We start from the raw sequence: 19,910 nt of genomic DNA on the forward strand, positions 1-19,910 counted from the left end.
GGACGCAATGCTTGATGAAGAATCAGAGTCGTAATTTGGGTCTTTTACACTATCTTCATCATTTTCGATAAAAACCTCCAATTGTCCGGATATATTTTGCTGATTATCGCTAAAGAGATATCAGATTACTTCTCCAACAGCGTCAGGTGCAGGATTATTGGATTTTTGAATATTTGCATAAACTTAACACCTTTCTGCACTTTCATCCAAATAATATTCACTCTCCCTTACATCTTTCACCATGCCCAAATAAGAATTGACAGAGATGTGCGAAATAGGAACTGTCTCTTCTTTGTCCCTATTATTAGCCAAGGCGGTATCCACCATTCATCTTGCCCACGACTCCATTCTATATGAGAAATGAAACATACAATTAACTGGGAAAAATAATATTTTCAAAACAATAATCACGATTTGGTTATAGATTTATTATGAAACTATAAAAACGTAAAAATTATTAATATTTTGACACGCAAGATTTTATTGATTTTATTCCGTAGAATACAGTATTAACTTAAAATAAAATATAATTAGATTAGACAGTTTCGAAGAAAACGACGACATTATTCTACTGGAATTGAATATTGTTTTTTTTTTCAACACTTACCGAAGAAAAGAGCAGTAACTGCAAATAAATACAACACTTTTTGGCTGTGCCAAATTGGTAATATAAGCAAAATATCCTGACGAATAGGGTAATAACTTGAAATATCACATTTTCTTGCCTCACTGCAATAACTCTAAGTATTACACTCTTCTTCTTTAACTTCACGAAGTGTCGCGGACCTTACCGTAACAACTTCCAAGTATTACTGTTTTCATCGGAAAGTGTCCGCGCACCTGTTCGGAAGAACAATGACTTTCACGCCATCTAGGAGATAACCGTATGAATTCAGTTTTTGCTGTTTTGTTGGGAGCATATATTATATTATTCATTCGAGAGGAAAAGTGCGAATCGACATTCCTCAGACTTATTACACTTTTCTCCGGGATGTGCGATATTACGTCCCACCTCGTTGTCCTGTAGGTATCTATCAATAAAGCTAACACATATATGAAGTATTTCAATACGCATATCGAAATTCAAATACACCTGTACTAGCCAGTCGACGACTATTCGCCGCGTCTTCGGGGTTGCCTCAAGACCATTGAGAAAGCCTTTTCTGATAGAATACTTGTCCTCATATACTTAAAAATATTCTGAATGTACTCCGTCACCAAATAAGGATCATTTTTGCAGTTTTCATCGAGGTCAACAATAACTGCCTGCCTTCAGGATTATGACTCAGCAGCAGGCTTCGTAGTGAACCTGTCTTCGGCAACTGTGTTTTGGTTCATTATATTCGATCAGTGAAAGCACTATTGTTCCTATAAAATACTAGTAAGTGTGGTATATTCGACATGCAATTTTTGATGACTTAAAACGTATTGGAAATGTTAAAATGCTTGAAAAGTGTGTGCCCCACGATTTGAACAATCGACAGAAACTGTCACGTTTCGAGGTATGTTCTTCTTTGCCTTTGCACCACCAGGCTCGGATAGTCATTTTCAGGACAGTTCAGGACAGTGGTTGAGCTTCGATGAGCCATCCAGACACGTTCTCAGAAAGTTCATTCCACATGAAAGCAGGTCTCTAAATGAAAGAGTTCTTAAACAGTGGAGTTCGAGGTGTACTGAGTTGAATCTCTAAACCAGTGGTTCCTAACCTTTTCAATGTCACTACCCCTGTGAACAAGTATGGGAATTGAGTTTACCCCTAGCCAATTTAAAATAATTAAAACCACACAAATTCGAACGAAAATATGTTTATTATCTAACTAAAACTAAATTCTAAGAAATTGCACGTTTAGGTAACTAGTAAAGTAAAGTAATATGTAAATCTTGGAGTTAACTAGTGTGAAGGTTGAAATTGCTTTGCATTCGCAAGTTTGACAATATTAGGTTCGGTTTCACTCAACGCGCATCTCATGTCATGCTCAACATTCAGACGGTTTCTGGCTTTTGTTTTTAATGTAACAAGAGTTGAGAAACCAGTTTCACATCTGTAAGTTGTAGCAAATGGAATCAACATTTTTAAAGCTCTGTCAGCTATAATGGGATATTCTGCAGCTGCTTTTCGCCAAAATGTGCTTAGTTTATCATTTTGAAAATCAACTTTCAATGAGTTATTCTCACGCAGCCCGAGAAACTCTACTTTCGCTGACACATCTTCGTCCTTGAAAATATCGACGCAAGTAGAAAATGGTCTTAAAATCCAGGAGTAGGACTCACGACTGTGCATGTTCGGAAAATATTGCTGCAGTGAGTCTATCACGGCAGTTAAATGTTGAACCACGGAATTTTCAAACGTGATTTTCTCTTGTTTATTATTTACTAATTGCTCACTTAGTTGTGTAAACATTGACACATCACCAGCTTGAACTCTGCGTTGGTAAAGTTCCAATTTGCGCAAAAAACTTGCGATTTTATCCTGCAACGTCAAAATATTCGTTTCATTTCCTTGCAGTGAAATATTCAGACTATTAATTTCAGTGAAAAAATCAGCAAGGTACGCCATTTTTAGAATAAATGTTTGGTTTTTAATTTTTGCATAATATTCTTTTTCTTTTTGTGTTCTCTGATTCTCAAAAAACAATCCAATTTCTTCTCGTAATTCGTAAACCCTACTTAGAACTTTGCCTCTTGATAACCAACGTACCTCTGTATGGTACAAAAGAGCATTAAATGTAGCACCAACTTCATCGCACAAAACTTTGAATAATCTTGAGTTAGTAGCGCTGCCTCGAATATGATTAACAATTTTTACTATGTCACTCAATGTGTTTAGCAAATCTGGTGGAAGCGTTTTCACAGCCAAAGCGTAACGGTGTATCAAGCAATGATAGCCGAAAACTTGAGGAGCAACTTGTTTCACGAGTGCCTGAAAACCAGAACGGATGCCCATCATGGAAGGCGCCCAGTCTGTACAAGTACCAATCAGCTTTAACCAGTCTAGGCCATTTTCCTCAATAAACTCTTTTAGCGTTTGAAATACGTCTTCGCCGCGAGTAGTAGTGGGCAAAGACTTGCAGAACAAATATTCCTCCTTTACATCATCATCTTTAATGTATCGTGTAAACACCAATAATTGTGAACACGAAGCAACATCTGTGGACTCGTCCAACTGCAGCGCAAACATAGGACTTTCCTTTATTTCAGAAATAACGGTTGCTAGAATATCGGCACTCATTTCACATATGCGACTTTGAATAGTAGTGTTTGAGAGTGAGATTTGTTTAATCTTAGCTACATGTTTCTCACCAATAACAAGTGCTACTGCATCTAACAAGCAAGGTTTGATGAGGTCCTCTCCTATAGTGTGTGGTTTTTTATTACGTGCGATGCGATAAGCAATTTTGTATGAAGCTTGAAGGCATGATTCATTTGCTTTCTGTATATTGCCTGTAGAATCCATGCGGGAAGACTTCAGAATCCTCTCCTTTTTCTTAAAAAAATCTATATTTTTATCTGCGAACTCCTTGTGAACTTTAGCAAAATGTTCTTTTAATTTGCTCGGTTTCATGCTTTCTGGATTAAGCACTTTATTACATAAAACACACTGAGGCTTTTCTATATTTTTGTCTACGATGCTTGTGAAACCCCATTGTAGAAATGCTTCTTTATAAGTGCGCTTTTTGCCAGATGAAGTAGAAGCCATGTCAAAAACACCTGTAGGTACCTAAAACAAAAATCAACTAATAACTAATACATACCTACGTAAACAAATCACTCGTGACAATATTAACGTGACGATATTAACAAACACTGCTTACCTTTGAATTTAAACAATTCAAAAATACTATTTCTGCAATGCGCGGCGGAACAAATAAAATGCGTGTTCTTCCTAAGCTTAGGTAAACAAAATGAACATCGCCGCCCCCCATGCCCCTCCCGGGTTGTGTGCCCAGGTCGCAAGCTCCCTCCTTACGGAAATGCATCCGCAGGTTTGGACCTGGCGACCCTTTCCTTCCACCCCCGTTTCTTAAGGAAACGGTCCTCAATCCAGCTGCTGGCACTTCAGCAAGATTGATATCTAACCTCTTTTGGTTGGAAACCAGCCGTTAGGTGCTTTTATTTCCCTATCTAACTTCTCGGTTTAAATTTTATTTGGCTCTTATTTGTCGCGGTATTCCTAATTGAATTTTTGCATGGGGGCCCCCAAAGCTAACGGCGGCCAGAGTTGTGATAGTCGGGCGTTTCCCAGTGAAGCTGAGAAATGTGATTTTGAAATTGAATCGCGGTTTTCCTGTAAGAGAGTATATGGTCAATACACTTAAGATTTTTATACTTGCCTGAGCCGCCTGACGGCGACTCGTGGGGGCGGTCTCTGATTTTGTCTGGTCGGCCTTGGATGTTTGTCCCTCTCTCGGAACCTGGGGTCACCCATATTCAACGCATCGTGTAGATCGCGAAACGCTGGATTTGAGTGCGATCTGATTCTATCGAACATGCTTTCTGCATGTTCTCTCATATACACGTCCACATACTGCGTGTCCAGTCCTAGATCTCTGTATATGAATCTGTTTGGGATGTAATACGGAGCATTTACGGCGGCCCTTACGCTCGTGTTCATAAATGCTTGGATCTTCTTTCTGTATGTCTGCGCGCACTGGCCCCAGGCAGTGCATGCATACAGAATTATCGGCATTAGGATCGTTCTGATCATCAGTAGCTTGACTTTCAGTGCCATGTTACTACTTCTTCCTATGATCGGCGCCAGGCGTCTTCTGGCCTGTTTGGCCATTCCAATTCTCTGTTGTACGTGTTCCTGGAATGTTAGCTTCTTGTCTAGGATGACCCCGAGATATGTTGCTTTGTTTGTCCACGGAATCTCTTGTCTGTTGAAGATGACGTTGCCTTCCGGTTGTACGAACCTGCGGGTGAACAGTATCGCCTGACTCTTGTCAGGGTTGATACTGATCTTCCACAGGTTAGCCCACTCCTCTAATCTGTCTGCCTGTTGTTGCAGGTATCTTGTTACGAGTGCTTGACTCCTAGATCTCGCCAGCAGGGCCGTGTCGTCCGCGTAGAGTGCCAACTTGTTAAAGTTGTTCTCTGGCTTGGGCACGTCTGCCGTGTATACGGAGTAGAGGTGTGGCGAAAGGACTGCACCTTGCGGGACTCCTGCCTCCAGTAGTCGAACTGTTGATAATTCGTCTCCTACTCTGCAGCGGCATCGCCTGTCAGCTAGAAAAGACTGGATTAATCTTACCATTGGTTTGGAGTATCCGAAATCGCTCATCTTGGCTAGTAGCCCGTCGTGCCAAACTCTGTCGAACGCCTTGGAGACGTCTAGGAAGATAGCTCCGGTGTTGTGTCCTTTGCCAAGGTTGAAGCCTTCTGTCGCAAATTCCACTACCCTCAGGACTTGTAGCTCTGTTGAGTGTTCTGATCTAAAACCGAATTGTTCGTTGGGGAGGATCCCTAACTCTCTGGTTTGTTCTTCCAGTCTCTTCAGGATGACGCGTTCCGCCACTTTGCTCATGGATGGCAGTAAGCTTATTGGCCGGTGGTTCGCTGGAAACAGGTGGTTCTTCTTGGGCTTTGGTATGTGGATTACCGTTGCCTCTTTGAACTGGTACGGGAAGTGTTGCAATCTGAGTATAGCATTTATGATGTTGGTTATGGCTGCTATACCCTTTCGTGGCAGCACTTTCAGTGCTCTATTTGTTATATTATCTGGGCCTGGTGCTTTCCGAGTGATAAGGTGCCTCAGAATGTCCTTCACTTCCTCAGGCGATGTCGGGGCCAGGGGTTGCGCATTATCTGTTCGTCGGTTGAGCCTCCGTACCTCTTTCCACCTGGTTTTCTATTTCCTCTACCTCGTCTGTGAACGGGACGTCATTCTCTTTGCACTGCCTTTCAAAGTTGTCCGCGAATGCTTCCGCCTTCTCCTGGTCAGTGTAGACAATTCCTTGCTCGCCGTGTATTGGTGGGCAGGGTTGTCGCGGTCCGTTCCTAAGTTTCTTCTGCATTTGCCACGCAGATCTATCTTCTGTGGCCAGCTCTTCCAGACGGGTGGTCCATTGTCTTTCTCGGATCGCTTTCAGCTCTTCTTTCAGTATCCTGTTTGCTCTATTCATGCACCTTTTGTCCATCGGTGCACGTGTTCTTTGGTACTGTCTTTTCAGGCGTCTTCTTATTCTGATTAGTTCCATCGTTTCTGGTGGAAGGTGCTCTTGGAATAGTGTTGCCCAAATGCAAGAACAAGACGAGACTTAGCCAGTCTTGGTCTTGCGCCAATACACCTGGTCTTGGTCTTGGTCTTGCGCTCCCAGTCTTGGTCTTGGTCTTGGTCTTGCAGCAAGAGTCTTGCAAGTCTTGCAATTACCTATTAGTCTATTACTATTTATTAAAGTTTACTTTAAATCTTAAAAAAACGTATTAGAATTTGAACATTGTGAGCTTGAATTAACATAGCCATAGTAAAGATCAAGCAGATTAACAAATAACTGAAGATTTAATAAGAAATTCGAAAAATTAACTGACCTATATGTCGTTTTCCATGGAAGTAACTGTTTCTTAATAAACATTTATGATTTATAAGCTTACATTTGCTAAAACATGTAAAAAAACAAATTAATTACAATAACTTGACTGTATTTTAAAGAACAATACTTATCTGTCTAAAAAGAGATTGAACCCTCAACTTATAAGAAATTTAATAAAAGAGTTTTACGATTTATCATTTATTTGAACAAAAAATAAAATACAACACTAATCAACAGCTTTATCATTAGGTTATGATACTTTATATCAATTTTTTTGACCAACAATTAATACAAAGTAACCATCTGGCTGACTCATCATTTAACCTATTTCTATGTTTTCTAATTACTAATGATGCTTTAGAAAATAACCTCTCAGCAGGTACTGAAGTTGCAGGTATTGAGAGAAAATCACGGGCCATTTTCGATAAAATCGGATACTCTGTCTCATGCGTCCTCCACCAATCTAAAATGTCTTCCGAGCTGGCAGTTCTTGGTTTTCTCAGGTACTCCTCCAACTCGTCTATCACTAAGCCTTGAAGACAAGATCCAGATGACGTCGAGGGACATTCATAGAGTTTATCAAAGTCTATTACGTCTTCATCTTCATCACATACTTTATTTTCTTTTTCTGGTAATTCCAGAGATTTGTTCAGTGAGTGTAGATTTTTATATTCTTCATAAAGTTCATTGAACTTGCGCAGACTTTCTGTTTTAAGTTGCTTCCCCCACATTGTCAGGTCAAAAGTCTGAGCCTTATGCCTTGGGTCTAAAATTAAAGAAGTACAATAAATCCAGTTGCTCTTTTTGTAATGTTTAAGCATTTTGTCTCGAGCTGCTTGGAAAGCTAGAATGAGCCTTTCATCCACTTCAAATCGATTAGGTTTCTCATCTAACTGTTTTACCATAGATTCAATTTTATCTAGCAAAAGATTGAATGATACAATGACTAGCGGTAATGTAACATATTTGTCTCCACCAAGTTTTGTACTTAAAAGTTTAAAGTTTATTAGAAATTTATGTAATTTTTCGAGTACCTGCCATTCATTAGCTGTGATTTGAAAATCATTCAATTCGGTGACAGAACTGCACAATATGTCAATGCCCGCTCTCACTTTTAAACCAAATCCAATCATATCATGTGTGGAATTCCATCTCGTTGGACAGTCAAGAATGGCATTTAGATTTGATGGCACGCCAGCTGCTTCACAAGCAGACTGAAACTTCTTCTTCACTATCTCACTTCTTTTTATTTTACTGGAAACACTGCGTAACTTTGTTACAGATGTACGCGAGTCAGCAATATTTGGTGCAGATTCTTCATCTTCCTCATCCTCAGTTTCGTCTGCATAGTCTTCGTACTGCTGATCTTGCGCGTTAGTGTCAGACTCACAGTGTAATGCTAAGGTCTTTAATAAATCTTGTACACCAAGGTTTAAAATGTGAGCAAAGCACCGGAAATGTTGATTGTCTGAATCAAAGTGTGGCGGCAGCTGTTTGCCCAGTTCATACATAAATTTGGTATTTGCAGTTGCGTTGTCGACCGTGATACCTTGTATTTTATCAATTATGCCATATTCCAATAAACATTCATGGAAAATCGTTGCAATATCTTCCCCAGTATGTCGACCGCGTGATGGTATAAAATCAAGAACTACAGATTGATACTTCCATTCGTTGTCTATATAATGAATAGTAACCCCGTAGTAACTCCTACCAGCAATTGACGTCCACCCATCAATGGTAAAAGACATTTTAGATGATAATTGTTGAAGTCGTTCCTTGAGATTCAATTGGAGCTCTTCAAATCGCTCTTTGACTTTCCTTCTAAGTGTAGACCTTTTAGGAAACACCATATTAGGGCAAATGCAAATACGTCGAAAATATACTTGTGTAGCTTCGTCATCGAAAAATGAGAAGGGAAGATATTTTTTCACCACCCAATCAACTGTAGCTGTCGTGATGTTGTCACTGCTGTTTTCCGACTGAAACAAAACAATAAATCTTGTGTTATTATTTAAAACATACAAGGTTTGAGCATATAAGAGGAGGAGGTATGTTGTTGTTAAATCGAGAAAATCGTTAAATTGATATTTGTTATATTAAGGTTGCACTGTACTGTAATTTACCAAAATAAAGTACTTAGTTGTTACTGGCCGATTAAATGAAAATATGGGTGTTTATAAAAAATATTTAAGACGATAATTACATACTTAATATGTCGCACCCCTAGATGAAAACACCACTAACTCAAAAATACTTACGTAAGTTAATGGCGTTTTTGAAAGTATCGCATGAATAGCTATGCAGAGTTGAAAAAATATTCTTACCTGTCCACTTCTTCCAGCGGTTACTAAAAAGCTTGTGATATCTCCACTTAATTTTGGTTTAACAGGAAGAAATATTTCTGATTCCTTTTTGTGGAAAGATATTAGATGTTTCCTTAAGCCTGAAGTGTTTCTGTTTTTCATTTTTATTTCAATCTTTTTATGTTGGCACAATTTACAGAAGGCAGTTTGGGATGCATGAATTATTTCGAAAAACTCTTCAAATTTGCTTTTGGGTCTTTTAGATCTGTGACTCAAACTCTCGTTACTCGGACTCGAATAATTTGAATCTTCGTCACTCATATTAAATTGTACACGTGATACGTTTTTAGAAAACAACAAGAATTAGTAAAAACAATTATTAAGTTAGACTCGAAGCACAGCTCAATTGGAAATGACTGGAATTAAAATAATTCCTTTATTTATAGTACGTTTCCTTGCTTTCTACCGCGCCGCCTCGCCACGTGCCGGCTCTATGAAAAGGATGCCGCCGCAAATCAAATAATGCCGCGTGCGGCGTACAAACACACACTAAATATTACCTACTTGTACAGACGCGACGCGTGAATAAAATATATAGAAAAGAATTAGTGAAAATCACTATTCTTTACATATAAGTGAATGTTTTGGCGTACATCTATACTAATATTATAAAGCTGAAGAGTTCGTTTGTATGTTTGATGACAGAAGTTTTAAAATAAATAAATAAGTCCTGAACGTCACTATACCTCCAAAGTTACTATTCCTCGTGGACGAAGTCGCGGGCACAGCTAGTAAATACTTACTCTCATCATCTCTCTCAGAGATATTCGGGCTGGTAAGTAATACAAAACTCTTATCGCAGGCTTTTTATTTTATTAGTAGGTAAGTACCTACGCTTTTTATATTATTTTATTAGTTTTGTAGAATTTTTTTACACGTTTCAAGTATATTTAAAAGTGGCTACAATATTTATTAAACGGGTGCGGGGTGATATTTGAACACTTTTTTGCTATTTTTTCTTGTAAAAACTTAAGAAATATAATGACTAAATGTACAATAATAGTACCTAAGTAATTAGTTTAAAACCATATAAGTAATCAATATTATAATATATACTTACTAGAATGAATTAATTTGACATCTACTACCTATCCTTACCATTTTATCCCAATCATAATACTACTTGCGTGATCAGTATAATGTATTCATTTTCATTCTAAGCACTCTGAAACTTATTTATTCTTTGGAACACCTGTAGGTACTCTTAAAATTCGAAATTATTTTACACGAGTATACCTACGCCTACGCCCTATGGCGGCAATCAAATAGTGTCAAATGTTATGATTTCGGCGTGGCGGCAACGATTGTTTTAGATTTCAAAAGAAGCCGCCGGCGCGTGTATCGTAACCATGTACTTCCGAAAAGCGGCAAATTTCTTTGAGAAGTAAGTACAAAACCTTTGAAGCCGCATTATCAAAGTGCCGATGGTTAAAACATAACTATGCATGCACTCAGTTTGATTTTAATAGATAGGTCCAGTTTTTCATACCTATTCTTTGATACAGTTTTTTGCGTCTCATAGAATTTCTAAGCGTACCTACCTATACACCGAACTGTTACACCTAACTACTCAGTGAAATAGCGCTAAGTCCTAGCTGCAAGACGCAAGAGTCTTGCAGGCTATGTCTTGTTCTTGCTCAAGTCTTGCACGGTCAGTCTTGGTCTTGGTCTTGCTAAAAATACGCGGTCTTGTTCTTGGTCTTGGTCTTGCAAAAACGCAAGAACAAGACCAAGACTGCAAGACCAAGACTGAATTTGGGCAACACTATCTTGGAAGTTAAAGCGCGTGGCTGGGACTTCCCTCGCGCTTCTTTCCGTTGTTTGTGTGATCGCCTTCTGAAGCTGTTCCGTGGCGTTCTCCAGATCTGTTTTTGTTTCGATGCGTGGTATCTCACCCAGCGCGTCGTGTATGGTTCGCTGGAATCTTGTCCAGTCTATGATTCGCTTCGTTGGGTTGTCTGTTTCCACTTCTCCCCTTCCTATTGTGAATAGGATGGGGTTGTGGTCTGACGACCCTTCCTCTAGTACTTCCATCTCCGTAGTGTCGATGTTTTGTACTAGCGCGATGTCAAGAGTGCTTGGGACTGCGTCTGCTTGCGGGTAGTACGTTGGGCTGTTTGGTGCTACTACCTCGATGTCCTCAAATTCGTCTAGTAATCTTACTATATCTCTGCCTCTTGTGTTTGCAAACCTACAGTTCCAGTCTGGCGACTTTGCGTTGAAGTCGCCGATGGCCACTGTGGGATGATGATCTGGGAATAATTCTGCCATGTCGGTTCTTTCTATTCTTCTACCTTGTGGAGGTAGGTATATCGACGATATTTTCAGCTGCTCGTAGCGTCTCGCGTTGACTCTGACCGCTACTGCTTCGCCGATTTGGGTTTCCGGTCTTCTTTCTTCGTTTTGCGCTAGGTCTGTTTTAACTAGTAGCGCAACACCTCCCGCGGCGTTGCGCCCCCCTGGCCTGTCTGTCCTGTACATGTTGTATCCTGGGATGCGGTAGCTCTTTTCGCTTCTTATCCGTGTCTCCTGGAGCGCCATGACGTCTATTTCTAGGCGCGACAGTAGCTCCAGTAGCTCGTTTCTTCTCTCTGTGAAACCGTTGATGTTCCACGATCCTACGACTAGTTTTCCAGGCACTCGTGCTGGCATTACTGTCGTCCGGGTGCTTGCGTTAGTGCAGCTAGGACCGCTTGCGCGATCTTCTGCTGCTCGGTCGTTAGACTGCCTAGTATTTTCACTAGGTCATTTCCGCTGTCTGCTGGGGCTTTTTTAGCCGGCTGCGGCTTTGGCGTTGGTCTTCCCGCTTCTTTGGGTTTGTTCCAGGCCGACGTTCTCTGTTTCGGGAACATCTTACAGCCCCTGTAGCTTGCCGGGTGCGCCTCCTTACAGTTTGCGCATTTGGCCGGCGTTTCCATCGTTTTCTTGCACTCTCTGGTATCGTGGTTTTCACCACACTTGACGCAGCGTGCCGTCGAGTGGCAACATCTCTGCGAGTGACCAAAGAACTGGCATCTATGGCATTGGGATACCAGTCCCTTGTTTATTCTCTGGGGCTCTGCTCGTACGATTAGATTTACGCAAGTTCTGAGCGTAAATATCCTCTCTTCGTTCTTCGGTACTTTTACTAGGAATAGTGGCAGTACCTTTCTATATTTCCTGGAGGTCATCCTGTGACACTCTATTATTGTGAATCCTTGTTTCGCCAAGTCGTTGGCGACGTCCGCTGGCTCTACATTCTCTGGAATGCCTCGGATGACCGCGTGCAGCGGGATTTCTTTTTTAATCGAATATGTGTGGAAGTCCAGGTTTCCTGCTTCCAGAAATTTGGTGGCTTTTCGCCACTCAGTTTCACTATTAGTGTATAGAAAGATGCCATCTCTCGTTAATCTGGCTTTGTTATAGCCGATTTTTTTGTCCGCCAGGTTTTGGGAGATCATACTCCATTTTTTGGAATCGTGAATAACGATCGGTGGTGGCTTTGTTGGGTCTTCGCCCGTTGGCGTATTCGAATCCGTATTCGAATTTGTGTTGGGTTGTCTAGTTGTGTCCTCACTTGGTCTGTGGGTTGGCCAGACTGGGACCTCAGTTGTTTCTCTTTCCTTGGTTGGTACGACTGTTGGTACTTTCCCAGTAATGGACGTCGCTTCCGTGTTCGCTGTTTCTTCAGTCTCCATTTCCTCCGGTTTCTTTTCCAATACAACAAGCCGCGAGGTTCTCTTCCTTGCTTTTCTTGCCTTTCTCGTTTCAGCCTTTTCGAAGCCGTCTTCTGTTTCAGTGTCGGTAGTGTTCTCAGGTTTTCTTTGCCTTTTCTGGGAGGCTTCTTTTTCTTTTTCCGCTTCCTTGATGGCGGCGTTGTCTATTTTCCTGTCTTTTTCTTCTTGTTGGTTTTTCTTGTCGTTTTTTTCCGGTTTTGCTGGGGCTTTGCCTTTACTTTCCTCCTTGTTTTTCTCCTGCAACTTTTCGGCGGGTTTTGCCTTTTCTTCTAGCCTTCTCCTGAGGGCTGCGTTTTCGGCCAATATTTGGTCGAACTTCTTGTTCATATCAGCCATTTGGCTGACCAGTTTGTCCAGTGTATCGCGTAGTTTTGCATTATCTTCTTTCAGAGCTTTGTTTTCAGCTTCCATTTTTACGATCTGTGTGAAGTTAACTTCCTGAAAATAATTGGATTAAATTCTAATATTTAGTTCTAAGAAGAACTGAATTCTCTCTCTCAGTTCTGACAAGAACTGTTGTTCGTGTGTCTCTCAAACACTTCACAGTTTGCCTCGCTTAGGTAGTCCTTCACAGGTAAACTTTCACTTCTAGTCGATGTTGTCTCTACGAGCTCTCGATGTCGAATGTGTCCATCGCCGCCTGTCCGGCCCGCCGCTAGTCATGCTTCACCCCTCCCACACCGCAGCTCACCCGCCGCCGTCGCCGTCAGCCGCGAGCATGAGAGCGCCGTGCTACCGTTTACCGTACTATTATTTTGTTTATTGCTATTTTAATACTATTTCGTGCCATCCCGTGTTACCCCCTTAGAATCTCCGTTTTACCCCTGCGGGGGTAATTACCCCCAGGTTAGGAACCACTGCTCTAAACGATGAGCAATCACAGTCCGTCGCGTATTTCTGATATGAACCGCTCTTGGTGGAATAAAATGTGCCAAGTTACTTGAACACTTCCCGTGAAAGTATTTATAAAAGATGTTCCATACTATCAAGGTTGCAAGTGATGCTTGCGTCTTCAGTCAGGCGGATGGCTGAATCCAGCAGCTTCAGGGTATTGTTGGGGGCGGAGCTCCAAACATAAAAACAATTCTCCAAAGAAGGTCTGATCTTAGCTTTATGAAGCACCAAAAGTTGCTGACTGGCTTGGAATAGCCTTTGAAATTCCAGCGACATGATTGTGCCAAGACATATTGGCATAGAGAAATTAAAAAGGAGAGAGTGTCAAAACAATGGTAACGTCAGGCGCCTCAAACAGTAGCGACACCCTTGGCGGGTGGCTAAACTAAAAGTGAGCGGTTAATTTAAAACCACAGTCGAATGTTTTTTATTTTAATATTTATCATGATTGTGCAGCAAAAATTCACAATATATTGTGGAATTTCTGCTGCTTCTGTTTTTATTATAAATACATACCTTCGAATTTTTCTGAAAGAATTCTTAATAAATCAATTACTAACATGGTTGAAATTTATGAAAGTTATTCTTTCTCAATCATATTGTATGTTTTTGAGTATTTTCAGAACATGGGGATTATGACTGGGAGTCTTCAAATAAGATAACAACTGGTACTTCTCAAAATATTTTTATTTAAATAATTCCTATGTAACACACATTTATATACCCCAAAACATACTACCTGGTTTCTACTATTTTTGTTTTCGTATATTATCATTTAAATATTTTCTGATAATAAATGGAACACAAATATTGATTAATTTCAAAAATATAATATCAATGTGCATTTTGCAATTAAACCAATCTATGTTTAGTTGTTTGGCAATTGTACATTTCAACTTTTTTATAATGTTTTCAACATGGCCATAAACTGGCAGAGCTGAATATATCATATCATAAATTCGTACTAAAAAAAGGCTTAGATTTTCATTTGCATAATTCAACCTTTGTTTAGCATCATGCTCTTTTAACAAGGTAAATGTGTGGCATGGTTCCCAGTGAGCCACTGTTAAATTTGCTATACACGCTTCGCACTCCAGTAATTTTGATGTGATCAATTCTCGAATAAGATAACCTGCAACATATGTTATGGCCTGGGTATCAAACTCACTTTCGTTCAAAATTGGCGAAGACACATTAATATTCCGTAACTCTTCAATAATCGGAATTGTATTATTCAGTGGACTCTAGAAAAGACACCATGTTATCTAAAATGCTGCTCTCATCACCCTCACAGTTAGAATTGATATTTTTAGATTCTATCAAATTATTTAATATGGAAGTTTTTAGTCCGAATATGAATTGGAAGCAGTTTGGATTGGTATTTGCTGCGTAGTATTGCCTAATGGAAGCAAAAAGATGTTCTAATGGATCTGTTGTTAGAGATCTGGTTCTTAAAAATTTCATACCAATCTTCTGGCAAATACTAAAAACTTTCATTACTCCAAGTATAGTGAATATCCAGCAAACTTTGAATGGCAAAGTTTTTTTGATTTCATCAGAGTATATGTTATGAAATTCCCAACTTTTTATTTTCGGAAGTATGTCCTTCCAAAATTTAATATATTGGGATTTCAAAGACAAACATCTTCTGAGAGCTTTGGAATTAAATTTGGGCGTATGGCTATTTAAACTGTCAAACAGACTGTCAATGTCTTCTACAAATTCAGCAGTGTAAATAGCTTTCGCAGGAAGCTGTTCTGGAGAACTTCCAATCATGCTTTCTATTGCTGCAGCAACTGTGTGACTCATCAGTTTAGCTGCTCTAGACACTTTCATTTTATTTTTATTGTTACTACTCAAGTCAAAATCCTGTTCTTTTACTTTATACATTGTTTGAAACCTCTTTTTTCTGTCTAAATGAAAAGCAGACATAATATATTGGGACCCAGCTATTTTATGTTTATCAAAATATATATTATATTTGAAAAAGGCATTTCTGGCACATTTGAGCATATGTGGTGGGTCAAACAATGTATAAATTTTTTTATCATTTGAAATTAAATGTGGGGCAGAAGAAGTACTTTCAGAACATTGTCTTATGTTTTTCAATTTTTTAAACTTTCCCTTAAATTTTGGACACATTTTAGATTCTTTCACATATCAACTTTTACCTGTGCGGAGTGAATGTCTAAATTTGCACGAACTAGGGCACTTTCCATGCCGTAATATTTTCAAAGCAGCTCTAAAAGTACTTCCTAAATCACACACAGTTGCTAAAAGATTCAAACATACTCCTTGAATGGCTAAAATGACTTCATTCAAAATAAGTAACAAATCATTAGTTTTCACTTGACTCGCTGTAAAATAGTAAGCCACAGGTTGTTTTCATGCCTTGTTCATGCCATGAAGCATAAAGACAAGCATGATCGGCTACTACCTTTTTTCGTCCTACTTCTTTCCCTAAATCCGCATATCCCACAATTGTCGTTAACTGTGCCCAGTACCAACTATTTAGACAAGGAAATTTCGTCAAATAAAAGGACACAATTTTCATTGATTACCTTCATCAATTTAAGTCTACTTGACAGTTTCTGAAATATATTATCATTTATACCAGGTTCAAACTTAACATCTCTCAAAATTTTGTTCATAGTGGATTTACTTGGTAACTTTAAGCATCTACCTAAAAACTTATAGGCTCTAGGCCCCTTTTTATAAAGTGCTGAAGAGAAAACTTTATCCTACTTGGTCCAGCATGGTTTCTTTTTTTTGAATTTTCCAAACTATGTTTTATGAACTCGATACCTAGTGAATCTACTTTATCGGCTTTAAAATTTGAAAAGAATGTTTTTCGAGCAAGATTCATAGCATAATTCAACTTTTTTTTATATTTTTAAGGTTACTTTCTAATTTTGAAATCTGCTTGCGTTGTTTAATGGTTGTCTGGTAAAGTTTGCTCTTCTTAAGGCGGGTCCAGACATGTATCATTTGCCCGATCCGGTCACCGTATCCGATCACCGTATCCGTATCTGCGTATTGTATCAAGCCCCGTATCAAGTTATGGACGCCTCCGATTTGCTCCGTATCCGTATCTTCATAATAGTCATGATCGCGTATCAAATTGCCCAGTTCAGTTTCTGTTCTCGATCGATAAACATGTCGTCTCGATCAAACATGTCATCGCAGTTGGTTGAAGTGTACGGGAATTTAGAAATTTCATGTGTCTGTTTTATTGTCATTCACAATATTCTTATCTCAAAACCAAGACAGAGACGGTGGTGGCAAACGGAATTATTTAGAAACAGAAACAAACTTGGAGGAAGAGCTTTGATGAGAGACCTAAGATTTCAACACATCAGTGGTAAATACAAAAACTTCACCCGTATGGCACCTAATGACTTCGAATATTTGATAAATTTGATTGGCCACAAAATTAAAAAAACCGATACTACATACAGGAAAGCAATTTCTGTTGAAGAAAGATTAAGTATCACTTTGAGATTTTTAGCCAGCGGAGATTCCTATACAAGCCTACAATATTTATTCAGAGTTTCTAAACAATCGATAAGTGTTATAGTTCCAGAGACCTGTCAAGCTATCGTGGAGGCATTAAAAGACAACATCAAGGTAGGATATTTTTTATTATAGACAAAATTGTTTATTACTAATAATTGATGTCGTGGATCAGTTCACGAAAAGAATCTTCGGAATCCATGGACGAATCATCCACTTGAGTCACTGGAGAATGATTCATTTCTGGAGTTGGAGAATTATTGATTTGTTGTACTTGATTTTCAGTCATGTACGGGGCTAAACTTTGTGCTCTGTTTGAAGAAGACGAATTTACAGACATTTGTGGAGGTCTAGTCTCAGCCATGGGATATGTAGATGCCAGAGTGGAGTACCCGCGCTGATATTCATATTGTCCACAATCAGCGTTATATAGGATGTTGTTTATTTGATGTTCCACAGTCATGTAGGTTGGCTTTGAATAACCCCTAAATTTGCCTGCCAAATAATTAGCGTATAGCTGATACTGGTCTAATCCAGTAGCGGGTAGAGTCGAAGCAGTAGCTACCGCTTTAGCAGCTGAAGCTGAAGATTTCAGCAAATCAAATGCCGATTGCAACATTGGGTCCTGGTTCGCAACGTATTTTCTCTTTTTAGGAAGTGGAGATTTGAATTCCGATGCTGATGAATTCTTTGCATTATCGGTTGTTTGGTCCGATTCAGTGCTCGCGGTGGAACGGGGTTGTTTATCTTGTGACTGATTATGATCTTCCCCTATGTGATCATTTTCCTCATTTTCAGATGTATTATCCTTCGAAGCGCGGTCTTGGCCTTCCTGCAAACAAAATAAAATAATTATAATATATTTGTTACAGATGCCTACATCGCATCAAGAATGGGAGGAAATCAGTTCCGAGTTTCAAAACTGTTGGGATCTTCCACACGTGGTTGGTGCTATGGACGGGAAACACATTATGTTGCAGGCACCTATCAATAGCGGATCGGAGTTTTATAATTATAAACAATTTTTTAGTATTGTTATGTTCGCTTTAGTTGATGCTTCATATAAATTTATATTTGTCGATGTAGGGTGTCAAGGGAGAATTTCTGATGGAGGTGTATTTAATGATTCCATTCTCAAGAAAAAAATTTCAAACAACTCATTAAATCTTCCATCTCCGAAACTATTAGAAGGAACAAATAACATTATACCATACTATTTTGTAGCAGACAGTGCATTCCCGTTAGGTATCCATATTATGAAGCCATATCCAGGAGTACATCCTAAACGATCATTAAAAAAAAAATTTAATTATCGATTGTCAAGAGCTCGACGAGTGGTTGAAAATGCTTTTGGTATTTCAGTTAGTGTTTTTAGAGTACTACGAAAGCCAATGCTACTCCAACCTGAAACGGCACAACTGATTGTGATGACAATATGTCATCTTCACAACTTCTTAATAAAAAGTACAAATTCTGCTAAAATGTATGCACCACCAGGTAGTATTGATAGTGAAGTAGAAGGGTCAGTAACAAACGGAAGATGGCGTCTCGAAAATAACGATATAACGTCATTATTGCCTATCACGAATACTCCACGCAGACCTTCTTTGTCGGCCCAGATAATGAGGGATAAAATTGCTGAATATTGCTGTACAGTCGGAAAATTATCATGGCAAGATCATATGAATTAGACTTAAAGGGCGTAGCATATGCCGCCGTGCCAACCACATGGTGTCTCCTAATAAAAATTTTGTGATTTTTTTTTAATGAAAAAGAACACAAATAATTGAAGTTAAACGTAATAATGTGGTTGTGCTGAAGATACTCACAGTATTAATTCTCGGGCGAGGTTTGTTTCTGTCCATCAGAAATTGCAAATATTTGAAAGCGAACCAAGAAGACTGGTATACTTCATCAGCTCCTATAATTTAAAATTATGCAATGATTACTACTACGATATAGAAATAAGTATAACTGTAATTCATCACATAATTTTTGGCTTTTTCTGGTATTAGTGTGTAGTTAAAATAAAAATAATAATATTTTTTTATGATGTGTTTATGTTTTATAATTTCATTTTATATGTATTTTACTTTTATATCCATATTGTAAAAAGCCTACTCTGAGATTACAGATAAATAAAGAGGAATAATAATAAAATAATAATAATGAAATATCAATTGAGTTTTCATGAACGGGTACGAGTTGAGTGCGTGCAAAATAATGCCACTCTGAAGTTCGCCGCACGGTGGGGAGGGGGGTAGAAACCGACTTGTGCGAACTTCACAAACCGGCATAGATTTTGCACGCACTAGAAGTGTCTACTTACCTTTTCCTGTTGTGCTGGTTTTAGTGATTTTTGCTTTTTCACGGCGAAGGGCTGCCAACAAATAATCCATCTTTTTCTTCAATTCGCCACCTGGACACTCCATTTCGACGGAGAGTTCATCCCAGGCCTCCTGCTTCACATTCCTGTTGTAATAGCTTTTGTGGCTGGGGTCCCATATTACTTGCTTTTCTTTATAGTCCTCGATAAATTTAATAACATTTTCATTGTTCCAATTCATTGTTTTTACTTCACGGCAAGGACTGAAAATGACGCGCACGTGCAACCGACCGAGCGTCGTGAGTGACGCGTCCAGACTGACCCACGACCGTATCTGTATCACCTTTGATGATCGGACAAAAACCGACACGACATGGGACGGGCCGTATCATAATGGCGTATCGAGATCGCGTATCATGATACGCGTATCATTACCCGTCCACATATGCGATCTTGATACGCGTCGACGATACGGATACGGTGACCGGATCGGGCAAATGATACATGTCTGGACCCGCCTTTAGGTGTCAAGTTCATTGCCCTCGTCTCATTAATTGAATATAAG

The 19,910-nt window shown here is 39.3% G+C and overlaps 2 protein-coding genes across 2 annotated transcripts; both read right to left on the bottom strand.

The window, feature by feature from the left end:
* Positions 1-1,891: 1,891 nt before the first annotated feature.
* LOC141486166 (zinc finger BED domain-containing protein 5-like) lies at positions 1,892-4,426 on the bottom strand. Its single transcript, XM_074183883.1, has 3 exons — positions 4,328-4,426; positions 2,699-3,718; positions 1,892-2,470 (listed from the first exon to the last, which is right to left on the bottom strand). The coding sequence occupies exons 1-3, from the start codon at positions 4,424-4,426 to the stop codon at positions 1,892-1,894; spliced, it is 1,698 nt and encodes a 565-aa protein (XP_074039984.1).
* A 12,048-nt stretch (positions 4,427-16,474) lies between these two features.
* Positions 16,475-19,001, bottom strand: LOC141486238 (uncharacterized). Its single transcript, XM_074183970.1, has 2 exons — positions 18,849-19,001; positions 16,475-17,851 (listed from the first exon to the last, which is right to left on the bottom strand). Exons 1-2 carry the CDS (start codon positions 18,882-18,884, stop codon positions 17,171-17,173), a joined length of 717 nt encoding a protein of 238 aa, XP_074040071.1. The 5' UTR covers positions 18,885-19,001; the 3' UTR covers positions 16,475-17,170.
* Positions 19,002-19,910: the final 909 nt, after the last annotated feature.

The sequence above is a fragment of the Leptinotarsa decemlineata genome, unplaced genomic scaffold (assembly GCF_025532065.1).
Source record: "Leptinotarsa decemlineata unplaced genomic scaffold, Ldec_3_MD MMD2_tig00026347_RagTag_RagTag, whole genome shotgun sequence".
NCBI lineage: Eukaryota > Metazoa > Arthropoda > Insecta > Coleoptera > Chrysomelidae > Leptinotarsa > Leptinotarsa decemlineata.